This window comes from Coffea arabica, chromosome 5c (assembly GCF_036785885.1).
Source record: "Coffea arabica cultivar ET-39 chromosome 5c, Coffea Arabica ET-39 HiFi, whole genome shotgun sequence".
Classification (NCBI taxonomy): domain Eukaryota; kingdom Viridiplantae; phylum Streptophyta; class Magnoliopsida; order Gentianales; family Rubiaceae; genus Coffea; species Coffea arabica.
This window is the reverse complement of record NC_092319.1, coordinates 47,452,404-47,464,906: the sequence shown is the minus strand read 5'-3', so window position 1 is coordinate 47,464,906 and position 12,503 is coordinate 47,452,404. Positions and strand designations below refer to the sequence as shown.

The following is a 12,503-nucleotide window of genomic DNA, read 5'->3' as shown; positions in this document are numbered from 1 at the left end:
TATGTAATATTGTATACATAAATGTGTAAATATTTATACATAATATATTATGTACATTATATTATAATATATACATTATTAATGTATAATATTATTATGTACATTATTGTGTATAATAATGGTATGTATAATATATAATATACATAATATGTAATAATGTAATAATGTATATTATGTATGATATATTATATTATGTATATTATATTATATATATACAATACTATGTATATTTTACAAATTAAAAATTATATATTATATATTTATATATTATATATTATATAAATATTTATATAATGAAATATACAATAAATATTACAAATTGAAATACTATATAAACACCATATTTATAATATTATAATATTTATAATTAATATTAATGCATATTATATATTAAATATTTATATATTTATTTATACATATTATAAATATTTTTATATATTTATATGAATATTGTATATTATATATATTATACATTTATATAAATGTGCATTTATACATAATATATATTAATGTATATTTATAATATACATTTATATTATGTATTATATATAATATAATACATTTATAACTTTATATTAATATACATAATATTAATTTTATATTTATACATAATATTAATACATTTGTACATTTATTTTAATTATATTAATACATTTATACTTAATATTAATATCTATTAATAAAATTATAATTTATACATTTATATAATATTCATTTGTAATTTATACATTTATAATAATATAGACTTATACATTTGTACTTACACGCATGATCAAATATGTGACATTGGCTTTGTGCTGCCTGCAGGGGCCGGGCCCAATTGTATCATCTTTCCTGGCTCAATTCCTAGTTCAACAAAACCCCGTTAATACAAATGTAACAAATCCGAATTCAGCAAGGACGGACATTAATCAACTCCCAACTCCACCCTTTTGCCCCCATCTCTTTGAAGGAAAAAAAAAAAATTAATTAATGAGTCGACACTTTTACAAACCCTAATGCTTAAAATCCTCCGAAGAGCCCATGATTGTTTTTTTTTTTTAAGCAACGATACATTTGTATAATCTACTCTATCATAATGGGGAGCCTAAGGAGGCTGTGATAGGGGCTGGTGGATATTACAGATTCACCTAGATCAAGAGAGTGCTATGACACAATTTTTAGATTTTTTTCGCAGCAGGTGAGGTTTGAACCCTCGCCTACAGTCCAAGAAGGGACTTAAGATTGTAGAATAATTTGCTACTGTCAGTCTAAAGGAAACCTTTTTCCAAGTCTACACAAAGGCTAATTTGTGGACCAACAAATCACCTTTTATTCATGCCAAATTTACATTTCTAACGGATATGTAATGTCTTTTAATCCGTGAAATCTTTAGTTTAGCTCTTAAATCTTTTCTTCTTTTTTTTTTTACCACAAACTTGTTTATCTCAACCTAAACTTCATAGTAGCGTTTTAAAGGTTGTTTTCTCCAAAATTATTTGCTAGGGGAACACATCCCAATAGCCCCTTTCATATTCTGAAAATCGAAGGTAAACCAAACATTTACAAATGCCATGGTCAAATTGTAAAAGACAAAGCAAATTTCTTCTTACATGGTGAACGAACTAATTCACCCAGAAGACATGGGATTCACGAGCCTTTTGGGAAATGCTGATTTTCAACATAATTTTGTCCCTTCTGGTAGCGGAGAACACCAAAAATAATTTCAAAATTTACAAATTACAAATCCATCCCGTTTAAGATATCCTCCTGGTGGACAGAAATAACCAGCACACTTGTGAAACGATAAACTGACGATAAAGCCATTACCAAGCACCAACTGCATCAGGCTTATAGTTTCCTACGCTCGAATGCCCGCAATGGCCCGTGCAACAAATTTGAGCGGCATCTTTGAAGCCTTCTCGATCATCCCAAAGCTTCATGAGGTCGAGAACATCCGAAAGAAAGCAACGGATGTTAACTTTCTCAGCAAGAGGACAGATGAACTTCAAGAAGACACGTTGCAGACTACAAGAAGATTAGCCTTAGGCCTCGCGTCTCTTGCAATTTTCAGCACTTCAAGAGCTGCTGGGATCTCCCTTGCTGAGGATAACGGTTATTGGCTTACTGGCCCTATTCCTGTACCTTCAGCCAAGAACAGTGAGATTTTCAACCATCTCTGATTCTGCGTATGAAATGTTTTGTCTGCCGCTAAATGTCAGTACATTTTTCTTGTTCTCACTTTCATATGGCAGAGATTACGAATGAAGATACGGGGACTCGTTCTTTCCTGAAGAGAGGAATCTATATTGCAAATATTGGAACAAAAGGGAGGATGCATAGGCTAAAAAAATATGCCTTCGATCTTCTGGCGCTGGAGGATTTAATAGGACCTGATACATTTAATTACGTACTGAAGTATCTGCGCCTTAAGTCTACATTCATGTACTTTGATTTTGATGAAGTAATCACGGCAGCTGCTGATGGTGAAAAGCAACCTCTCACTGACCTTGCCAATCGGCTTTTTGACAGTGTTGAAAAGGTAATTCAGTCTCCAGATTCCCTGATACGATGAGGATCTTCTACAGCCATGGCCTTGCTATTAAATTTCCATACTAAGATGTGTCCGAAATTTTCTGTTCTGGCAGCTTGAAGATGCTGCCAAAAATCAGAATCTTCCTCGAACGCAATCGCTTTATCAAGATACTACTGTTATTCTTCAAGAAGTCATGAACCGGATGATGGCCTAATCTGCAAGTTTTTCACTACGATGATATGAAGGCCCCTAACCTAATGTGAGCGATGATGAGTAAAGAGAAGGAACAGAAGATAAGAAGTTTTTCACAACTTTACAGGTAGTTCTGTTTGTTAATACTAAATTTGTTACATTTTAATATATATCATATTAAGTGATAAATTGTCGCTTAATTTTTTTTTAAACATATTTTGTTTAAAAAATTTAATGCCAATTAATTAATTTAGACGTTTTACTTTTTTGTTATCAAACAAGGCTAAATTTGAATCCTTAATTATTAGATTAACGAACGGGTCTCATTAGTCAATCCAACTCGAGTAGATATTAGCTGTTGACTGTCTTCACACTGAATATACTTGCGGCAAATTCCCCAACCAATCTTGTAGGGTATGGTATATCTAACAATCAATATATGAGATATATTGTAGGTACAAATTCAATGACTAAAGGGTGAGTACAGAATACAACGCCAGTGATTTCCACTATACAAATTACGCTGTTAGAAGTGTGTCGAATTCTTGGTTAAACCGCAAATCACATACCAAGCAGAGGTACAGGTACAGATAAAACATTTTGCTAAAACAAAATTACAAGGATTATTATCCATAATTAGCCGATGCTCAAGCGAGAATCTATACTTCGCATGCTGGTTTGACGCCTGGGGATCCCAATTTCACAAGCATTAACCCGTGCTGCGAACCTAAGGGAGCAAAGAGATTCCCCTGTTGATGTAGGATCTGGAGAAATATTAACAAACATCAAAGTCTTCGAGTCCCCACCTAAACAAGGCTGAAAAACCAAACCACTCGTCAGAAGCTAAGAAGAAGATACTTGACGACAACAATCAGAAATAAGACGATGATGCCATACGCTTCTTCCCAACCTCTTGTCAAAACATTGAGAAGCATTTATAACATGGCACCTGACAGCATTCATTGATTCAATGCATGAAAGATGTTTTCCACAGAACTCAATCTTATGGATACCTATATCTATCTATACATAATCCATGATTCCTACAATCTACAGGTTGCATTATGAGATGGCAAAATCAATAGCAATTTCACAGTTTGCCCTAGAAAACCATTAGGTATTACTGTCCGGACAGCTCCAACAAGGAGATAGTCAAGAAGGATCCTCGGTCTTTGTTCCATACACACTCAAAGCCATCGTCTGTCACCTCCGCCAAGCAAAGAATCTAAACTCTCTCAGATTTAAGGATTTCCAACAGTCCACAGTACGGAACCATAAGAACAAGTTTCTCTCATAGCCTAACATTTTTCTATTTTCATCTATTCTACACAAGGTAAAGCACGATATAAACTTCTAGAAAACAAATGTGGTGGTGGTGGTGGTGTTGAGATGATCTACATGGAGAACTTAAACAGATCATTTAAAGGTGAAAGACATACCTGAAGAAGGTACGTGAGTTTTGAGTTCCTAAATGGTACGTGCTCCTCCTTCTTTGCCAAAGCAAATATAACGTCACTTAAAGACGACAAACTTTTATTTATGGCCTGACAATGTACAACTCGATCGTTAGGAAACAATGCCATGAAGAAAAGCTTGGTCCAGAACTAAGCAAAAGAGTTATATTCACATACTTGAGTTTCTTTCAGGCGATCCCCTGTAGACCCACTTTTAGAAAGTCTCTCACTACCAGCAAGATCAATTAGGTTCAGGACCCCCTGTACTTGCTGTTCAGTGCTCTGAAGCCATTTAAATATCCATCATTCAGCATGTTTAGCAGATGACAAGAGACGTACAAATGCCTTGGTCAAACTTAAAAGCAATGATATCTAAGACAGACACGTACACATACCTCATTAACACCAAGAATTCTCAAAGTAAAGACAAAATGGCTTCTCGAAGACTGTTCATTCATCTGGGTCTTCCCTACAGACCTAACAGAAATGAAACAAAAGAAATCAGGAGTTAAACCATTTGCTTTATAAAATGATATCAAAAAGCTACTAAAAAACTATAACGAAATTAATTCTTGAGAAAATTCAAAGGAATGTACTATTTACTACCTCACAAGTGGATTAAATATTTTCATGAGGAATATTGACCCTCTAAAAGATATAATATTAAAATGCAGTGGGATTCTAGACTTGACCAACAAAGAGCAAAGTATAACCATGTCATACCTGCTTTGAGCTGCGCGCTCCAAAAGATAAGAAACCTCCCTACTGCTGCAAACATCTACTATTGTTAGATCAGAGACATGAGTATTTCCATTTGCATCATGCTTGATGGCATACTGCTTTCCTCCATTATCTGTCCTTGAAGATAACAGATCACGGATCGTTTCATTGTATATTTCAAGCATTGATACCTAACAGTAATGGCAAAAAAAATTGATTTAGAAAGAAAAGAGAAGATTATACATCCAGACTACAACATAAAAAGCAATCAGTACTTACCTGCATTTCATATCTCCATCCTTGGCATTGAAGAGTTTGCTTCGTCTCAAATACCTGCTCTAATGTTCTTGGTATCAACCCTTTCTGATCTGGATTTCCCGTCTTACCCATCATCGTGTATGTCTTACCAGAGCCAGTCTGACCATACGCAAAGATACAGACCTGGAAGCATGGATGATCTACAATTCTTAGTGAATGATTCTGAGGTAGACAGAGCATTCATGTTCATGAAATTATGATGTTCATTCCCTAACTTGTTGAATATTTTAGTTTGACTGGATAAAGACATTGAAAGTCAAATCCTAAAGTGCTTACACAGAAAATAGGAATTAAATTTGACAAGCTATATTGGTAAATTTGAATTCAAGAAAAAAGTGAGGAATACTTGGGGTTCCCATCTTTTTTGATGCGTCAGAGTATAGAATTGAAGTATAAGGTAACAAGATGTACATAATTGCAAGATAAACTTGAAAGGACATTCAGCTTAGAACTGAGGGAGAGTGGTACTCATTTCCAGCCAAATATGCAGCAGCAAAAAATTGTAAGTAAAGTAAATTATGCTTTTGACCTATCAGAATAATATGGAAATGACAATCATCCCCAAAAACTCTTTTAAGCTCATTCAGTAAAAATTTTAGATGCACGGCATTAAGTGTCACAAAAGGATAAAAGTTCCCAACATCATGTATGAAGAAGGCATGTCAATTGCTCTTAGTTGAAGTGGTGACTCTTTTAATGAAAACAAGTGCAAGACATCACCTTATAACCATCCAGAGCACTCTGTACTAGTTGTGATATTTCAACGAAAACATCTTCTTGTGATGCATCAGGCATGAAAACTTTGTCGAAAGTAAAAGAATGCTTTTGCCCTGGTAAAAGTACAAAAATCAAGTGAAATAAGAGCCCATCACACATGGTGAATACGCACTTATTTGCATAAGATTCAGAATAAAAATTACCATTCTGGCTCAAATCAATGCCTCGTCCAAGTGATTCCATAGCAGTGGGAAAAGAGATGACTTTCATTTCGGGGTTACCAGCATCATCAGACAACAAAGGCCGCACTCTACAGAATACCCGAATGTTACCCTTTAATTCCTATATCAGCAGAAGATTCTTCAGTGAAAAATGAAAAGAGCAAACTCCCAACCACAACAATTTATTTAAGCAATTCAACTGACAACCATACCAATATAGTGTTATGTAACTTTTTACGTAGTTTTTCTCCTTCCACAATTTTCATCTCAGCATCAGAAAGACGATTTTGTAACTCCAAGATCAATTTCTTTTGCTCTTCAAATTCTGATCTTGTTTCCATTGCAGATATGTCAGACATCTATCAAGAACAAAAGTATATAAATATCAATACCCATTTGAATATTTCTGAAAGCTAAAATTTTCAAACCATTAATAAAAGCGCCCATCTCCTGCAAATCATACCATCAATTTCTTCTCAGCAAAAGCCAGTTGTTCCTGCAATCTTCTAATATGTTCACTTTGAGATGAACATCTCTCCTGTTGACAAGAACGGGAAATCCATCAGCACAGGATCATCATAAATAAAGGCCAATTATGTAAAATGAAAAACAAAGGAAAAGTGAAACAAACCTCCAGCTCATTTGACTTCACAGTCAGAGTATCCACATTGGCAGAGGATTGACCAACAAATTCCTGGCATTTTGCTAATTCTGCTGTCAAGGACTGGACCTGTAATAATTGGCGGTCACGATCATCTCTCACTTGTTGCATATCATTCCGAAGGCATCCCACCTCATTTGCCAAAGCTTCCTTCTGTCTCACTGCTTCTTCTTGAGAAGTCTAAAGGCAAATCATAGTAAACAAAAATAAACCACGTTTATGAATTGTAGTCCTACTCAATGCCCATATAAACAAGACATTGCAGAATGTGCAATTCAAAGTCATTACACTATCATGTTGTCGTACTAAGAAACTGTCCACATTAAAAACAGCGACCAAGTTTGATAACTTGTCCAAGCAAATGAAGAGTACATTTTCATGAATTATATGAAAATACATCCCCATCAAGATATTCGACATAACACAAGATACTCACTCTGTAAGCAGCAAGCTGCTCCTGCAAAGAAGTCTTCTGACCCCTCAAAGTGCTCAGATTTTCCACTACAGCAGCTTTTTCTGTTTCTACACGCTTTAGCATCTCATTGGTTGAAGCAAGCTCTGACTGAAGTTTACTGTTGTATTGCTGCAAACTGGTGTTATACTCTTGCAAACGCTTATACATTTCATTCAATGACTGTATCTGAAAAGGGAGAGAAACAACCAACGTCATATAAACTTTGAGGAGCTGATTACATCGTATCATAAGACACAGGTTCATAAGATCAAGCGAATATCTCCTTCTAGAACCTTCTGATTAGAACTCGCAATATCCTGTTGAGCTCTCTTAAGGTCTTCTGAAAGAGAAGACTGTAGTCTCTCTGCGGCTACTCTGGCCTCTTTCTCTCGGGTAAAAGAATCCAGAGCTTCCTGATAATCAAATACACAAACCATTCACAAATTAGCAAAACTGCTTCAGCAATACGAACCCAGAAACTTCAGAGATTGATTTATCTCCTCCCTTAGACTTACCAATTTATCAGCTTGCTCCTTTGCGTACTTCTCTTGTGATGCCTCGTAATTTCTCCTTAATTCCATGATTATTGAGTTCAATTGTTCTTCCTTTGCCTTCATTAGCATCTCTAAAGGCAAGGCAATTAGATTAAAGTCAGAGAACAATTCAAACATCTGAAGCTGCCAAGAATAATTGTGAAACCAACAGTACCCATTTCATTGCATTTCTTCTCAGCAGCTTCCAACAAATCCTTCAACTTCTCATGCTCTGAGACATGTTCCTTTTCAAGCTGTTGGAACCACTTGATACATTCCTTAAGCCTTTTAATAAAGTCCGACATTTGATCACATTTTTCCTAATTACATAGCAAAAGTAAATATATAAATACTTTCAACACATCTAACAACCAAAAAATCAAACATTTTCCACTAACTATTTTCATTAACCCACTACATCTCAGCAGAGATAAAGATAAAAGGCAGAACAGCGACCTGCTATAAAATTTTCTCACGATAATTGAAGAAGCCCTAACCTTGTAGTTAAACTTATTCTTAACTTTCAACCTCTCGTTAACCAATGCTTCAACACTCTCTTTAGTGAACTCAACAACACCACAATCTGAGCCAGCAGTGCTCGGTGGACCACTAGACGGCGGTAGATCTCCACCCCCATTTCGCTCCATCAGTGCCTGCCGGTTTGCTCTCGTACTGATGGTGGCCGGCGGCATTTTTGTATTTGCGATCTTCCTCTTCTTTTCTACAGACACCTCATCCACAATATACTTGCTCTGAAAACTCAACCAAAACATCCCACAACACAATCAGCACACTATTAAACACCTTATCTTCAAAACACAAACTATTAAAAGAAACCAAAAAAAAAAATCATCTACAAGATATATTCAAAAATTTTCCCAATTTCGAATCTGAAAACTAGCAAAATTGCCGCATAAAAATGATGAAAACTTCCTCATAGCACAGTCAACCAGCACGATGAATTAACTAAAAAACCACATATTTAACCAAAGAAGCAAAACCATTTTACGTATTCTCATAAAATAAAAAATCCATCAGCTATTCCTAATATAAAACACCGAAAAAGTTATTAACAGAATCAAATCTTGAAAAAAGAAAGCACCATGAAACAATGAAAGTGAAGGAAGTAAGGAGGAACAAAAGGGGAGATTTAGAGGCAAAATTTATGAGGAAAAAAAAAAGAAAAGAAAGGAAAGGGGGTCTCACATTAGGGGAGCTTGAAGTAGAAGAAGCAGCAAAAGTGGGTAATGGAGGCTTGTTCTGATTGTTCTTTGGTGCCATTTGAAGGGATGGTGTGTGTTGTGTGTGTAAAATCAGAGAGAAATGGGTGAAGCCTTGAGTTATTCAATTTTTTCCAACTTTTTTTCCCCCTTTTGGTGGGGCCAGGATTGCAATTGAAGTATCAGAGCCGTTGCTTTGAATTGCAGGAAACTAAAAAACACACAACAAAACACAATTGAAATCAGCCAGACAACGATTTATGAGCCTTAACCCTAAGGATGAATTGATTAAAATACGTAAAAGAGTAAAGGGTTACTCTCTATAAGAAATTCGGCTTTTTTATTTTTATTAATCTGAGTAACTGAGTTCACATGGGGCTTGATGGTAATTTGGTAAATCTGGGTTGACTATTGGGGATTTTTCTGGGTAGAGCGTTGTGGAATGAAGGTAACTTTTTGAAATTTGAAATGGAATCTGGCGGTCACGTGAAGAGAAGTTCGTTGAAATTTGTCGTGACATTTATGCCCCTGTTCGTTTTTTGGTGTAGGCGCACCTCTGCTCATTGACATTTTTTCAGGTTGTATGGATATTTTAACAGGGGTGACTTTTTAACATTTTTTTCGATCCGATTTATTGGACTACTTTTTTTTTTTTTTTCAGGTTGTATGGATTTTTAATGATGAAAAGTTCTTAGGTTGTTTTTTTTTTGACAATTGTTGAGTGAATTTTTATGGTACTGTTTGGAACAACATTTTATGTGTTAAAGGCTTAAAAAAATTCCAAAAAGTGAAAAATGTCCAGAAAATAATAATTTAAGCTAATTCCTTACGCCTGAAAAATTTTGAAATGCACTTTCTATGTCGATTTTATTTGCAAGAGAAATTTCACATTGAAAAAAAAAAAAAAAGAGAGAGAAAGGGACAAAAAGGCACTTAAATTTAAAAATTTTATAAGTTAAGATTTATGAAATGACGTGCATGAGTTTTAATGAATTATTTTGATGATTGTATATAAATTTTGTTAAAACTATAAATAAAACCAAACAAAATAAAAATATGATTAAATTACTTTTTATAGAAGAGTGTAGCCTTGGCAAACGTTCAAATAAATAGATATGCCAATGACTCGTGAGAGAAAAAGGAAAAACTAATTCGTAGAGGAATAATAAAAAGGTAATAAATAGATTTGCTAATGCGTAACGACCTGTAAAAGAAAAAGGAAAAACTAATTGTTTGGTATGTGATTTTTGACAAAAAAAAAATTTACATTTTTCATGAACACGTGTTTCAATCACTTTTTTACCTTATATATATCAAATTATTATAATATATTTTTCTATGAAAAACCCTAAAAATAGCAATCCAAATAAGACCCATAGAGAAACAATAGAAAGGAAAAAAAAGATAATGGAATGCCCTTCAAGTTTCTAGAAATTTAAATGTATATTTTGTTAAAACATTTTGATGTGATGCTTTTAGAACAACTTTTAAGAGTGTTTTCAACTATGTGGTGTGAAATCCTTCACTTGCCCTTATGTCACTTTTCACTTTTCAAATTCTGTCATCCTCTGTTTCACTTTTTACTTCTCTCGCTCAAGTCGCTTTCCCTTCCTCATTTTATCACGCCACCTCTCACCCGTTTTTCTTTTCCTCACATTCTCTCGTGCCATCTCCGTCTTCTACTTCCACGTCGCACCCTTGCCTCTCCATATTCCTCAATCTTGTTTATTACAATAACAATAGAAGAGGAACGAGTAAGGAGAAAGAGATAGTGAGAGGAAGGTAGATTGAAAAAATGGTCGAAGAGATAGGGCGAGAAGAGTGAAGGACAAAGGAAAGGGTTTGATTAACTTGTGTGGTTGGCATGGGTGGTTAATGGGGGGCATTGATGTTTGGGTATTTTGGAGTATATTTTGTAATTTCTTTGCTTGTTTTAAATAGTTTTTAATTGATTTTTAGTGTTTTAAGGAATTATAAATAAGTGTTTTAAAAATAATGGAGTATATTTTGTGAAACAATCCTACCAAACTGAACCAAATAGTTGTATACTTGCACGCATGCAGGCACAAACATTTAGCTCCACAGACTTCTCCACCTGACAAGAGAACAAACTAACTTGAAACGATCCTTTTTCTCGCGTCAAAATGGTGCCAAGAATTTTCCACTTTGCCTTTCCCTTGAGAACAGGATCTACCATCCATGTACTGTTGTAAAACTTTACAAACAGTAGTATATTAAACCATCTCCCAACACCCAAAAAAACCTCCCTGGATAAAAGAAACAAGAAAAAAGGGGAAAAAAAAGAGAGAAAGAAACAGGTAATGCATTGTGCAGTTGCTGTTGCTCTATCTAATTCACCAATTGGTGTTTTGTAGCCTTCTTCAAGTCCTTTTCTTTAACCTTTCACATGAAGCTTCTCCTTATCGATCTAATCTGGTTTGTGCCAAACGTGTTGTGCTAACATTCATTGAAAAGAGTTAGCAGCAGCAGAAATATAGCTTTCCAACTCAAAATCACACGGCCCTGTTGTGAACCTAATAAATACATACCATACTGCTTTAACTTGCTCTCGATGTTCACTGCTCGCCTTTTTTAGGTACATTGGTTTTTTTACTCAACATCATCTCATTTCCCTTTATTATTGTTACTCCTACTCATTTGTCTTTTGAACTTCCTTTTTTTTTTTTTCTTTTTCATATCTCTACTTTAAATTTCTTGTATTATTGTTTGATTGCAGTTCGAGGGCTGCGATGAAAGAGATTTCATTTCATTTCTACACGCCTCCTCATAGGACATGTCATAAATGATAAAACTGGTAGTGTAAGGTGCACACTAGTTTTGATTCGTACAAAATGACTCCTTTCTATTACAAAAAAAAATTAAATTTGCAAATGAAGGGCTGAGCTAGCACCGCTTTAATAGTTTAATTAACTAGCCAGACGGGAGTCTTGAAAACTAGTTTTTAAATATTGGCAGATGAAAAAAATTTATCTCCAGTTGATTTTTTTTAATAAAAAAAGGGTAAAAAATAAAAAAAAAAACCCCTTGTGATAAACCTAATACATAGAAAAGTCTCCCGTAGTTTCAAAGTATACAACACGACACCCCATATTTTGAACTAAATTGTAAAAGTGGCGGAATCCGTTAAACTTAACGGAAATGGATGAAGTGGCCAGAATGCCCTGATATAATTAAGCAAAAGACAGATCAAAGAAATCATTTGTTTCATTCTCTGGATAGAGAGAATTGAGGGTTAAGGGGTAGAATAGGTATATTTCTTAAAAATTGGGTATAAATTTTTTTTTTTTTTTTAGATTTCAGTAAGTCATCTCCGTTAAGTTTAACGGATTCCGTCAACTTTACAAATTAGTTCAAAGTACGGAGTGTCGTGTTGTATATTTTGAAATTATGGGAGGTTTTTCTGTATATTAGGTTTATCACAGGGGTCTTTTTTGTAGTTTACCCACAAAAAAAAAAAAAAAAAAACTTAACACTATG

General features: G+C 34.5%; 2 protein-coding genes across 2 annotated transcripts; one reads left to right on the top strand and one right to left on the bottom strand.

Annotated features, from left to right (window-relative positions):
* Positions 1-1,748: 1,748 nt before the first annotated feature.
* On the top strand, positions 1,749-2,919 carry LOC113690658 (photosynthetic NDH subunit of lumenal location 3, chloroplastic). The gene is made up of 3 exons (XM_027208653.2): positions 1,749-2,139; positions 2,235-2,521; positions 2,628-2,919. The coding sequence occupies exons 1-3, from the start codon at positions 1,851-1,853 to the stop codon at positions 2,727-2,729; spliced, it is 678 nt and encodes a 225-aa protein (XP_027064454.1). The 5' UTR covers positions 1,749-1,850; the 3' UTR covers positions 2,730-2,919.
* A 171-nt stretch (positions 2,920-3,090) lies between these two features.
* On the bottom strand, positions 3,091-9,278 carry LOC140007868 (kinesin-like protein KIN-14N). Its single transcript, XM_072051397.1, has 17 exons — positions 8,992-9,278; positions 8,283-8,537; positions 7,961-8,105; positions 7,768-7,877; positions 7,546-7,665; positions 7,235-7,438; positions 6,769-6,978; positions 6,601-6,675; positions 6,350-6,496; positions 6,120-6,258; positions 5,920-6,029; positions 5,161-5,322; positions 4,885-5,072; positions 4,557-4,638; positions 4,339-4,443; positions 4,147-4,251; positions 3,091-3,523 (listed from the first exon to the last, which is right to left on the bottom strand). Exons 1-17 carry the CDS (start codon positions 9,064-9,066, stop codon positions 3,344-3,346), a joined length of 2,412 nt encoding a protein of 803 aa, XP_071907498.1. The 5' UTR covers positions 9,067-9,278; the 3' UTR covers positions 3,091-3,343.
* Between the last annotated feature and the right edge of the window lie 3,225 nt (positions 9,279-12,503).

Bases quoted from the DNA above. Each gene is read 5' to 3' on its own strand.
- LOC113690658 (XM_027208653.2), top strand. From the start codon at position 1,851: ATGCCCGCAATGGCCCGTGCAACAAATTTGAGCGGCATCTTTGAAGCC. The intron at 2,140-2,234 runs GTGAGATTTTCA...TTCATATGGCAG, and splicing joins TGTACCTTCAGCCAAGAACA to AGATTACGAATGAAGATACG. The intron at 2,522-2,627 runs GTAATTCAGTCT...CTGTTCTGGCAG, and splicing joins TTTTTGACAGTGTTGAAAAG to CTTGAAGATGCTGCCAAAAA.
- LOC140007868 (XM_072051397.1), bottom strand. From the start codon at position 9,066: ATGGCACCAAAGAACAATCAGAACAAGCCTCCATTACCCACTTTTGCT. The intron at 8,106-8,282 runs GTTAGGGCTTCT...CTATGTAATTAG, and splicing joins AGAATAAGTTTAACTACAAG to GAAAAATGTGATCAAATGTC. The intron at 6,030-6,119 runs GTAATTTTTATT...TACTTTTACCAG, and splicing joins CATTGATTTGAGCCAGAATG to GGCAAAAGCATTCTTTTACT.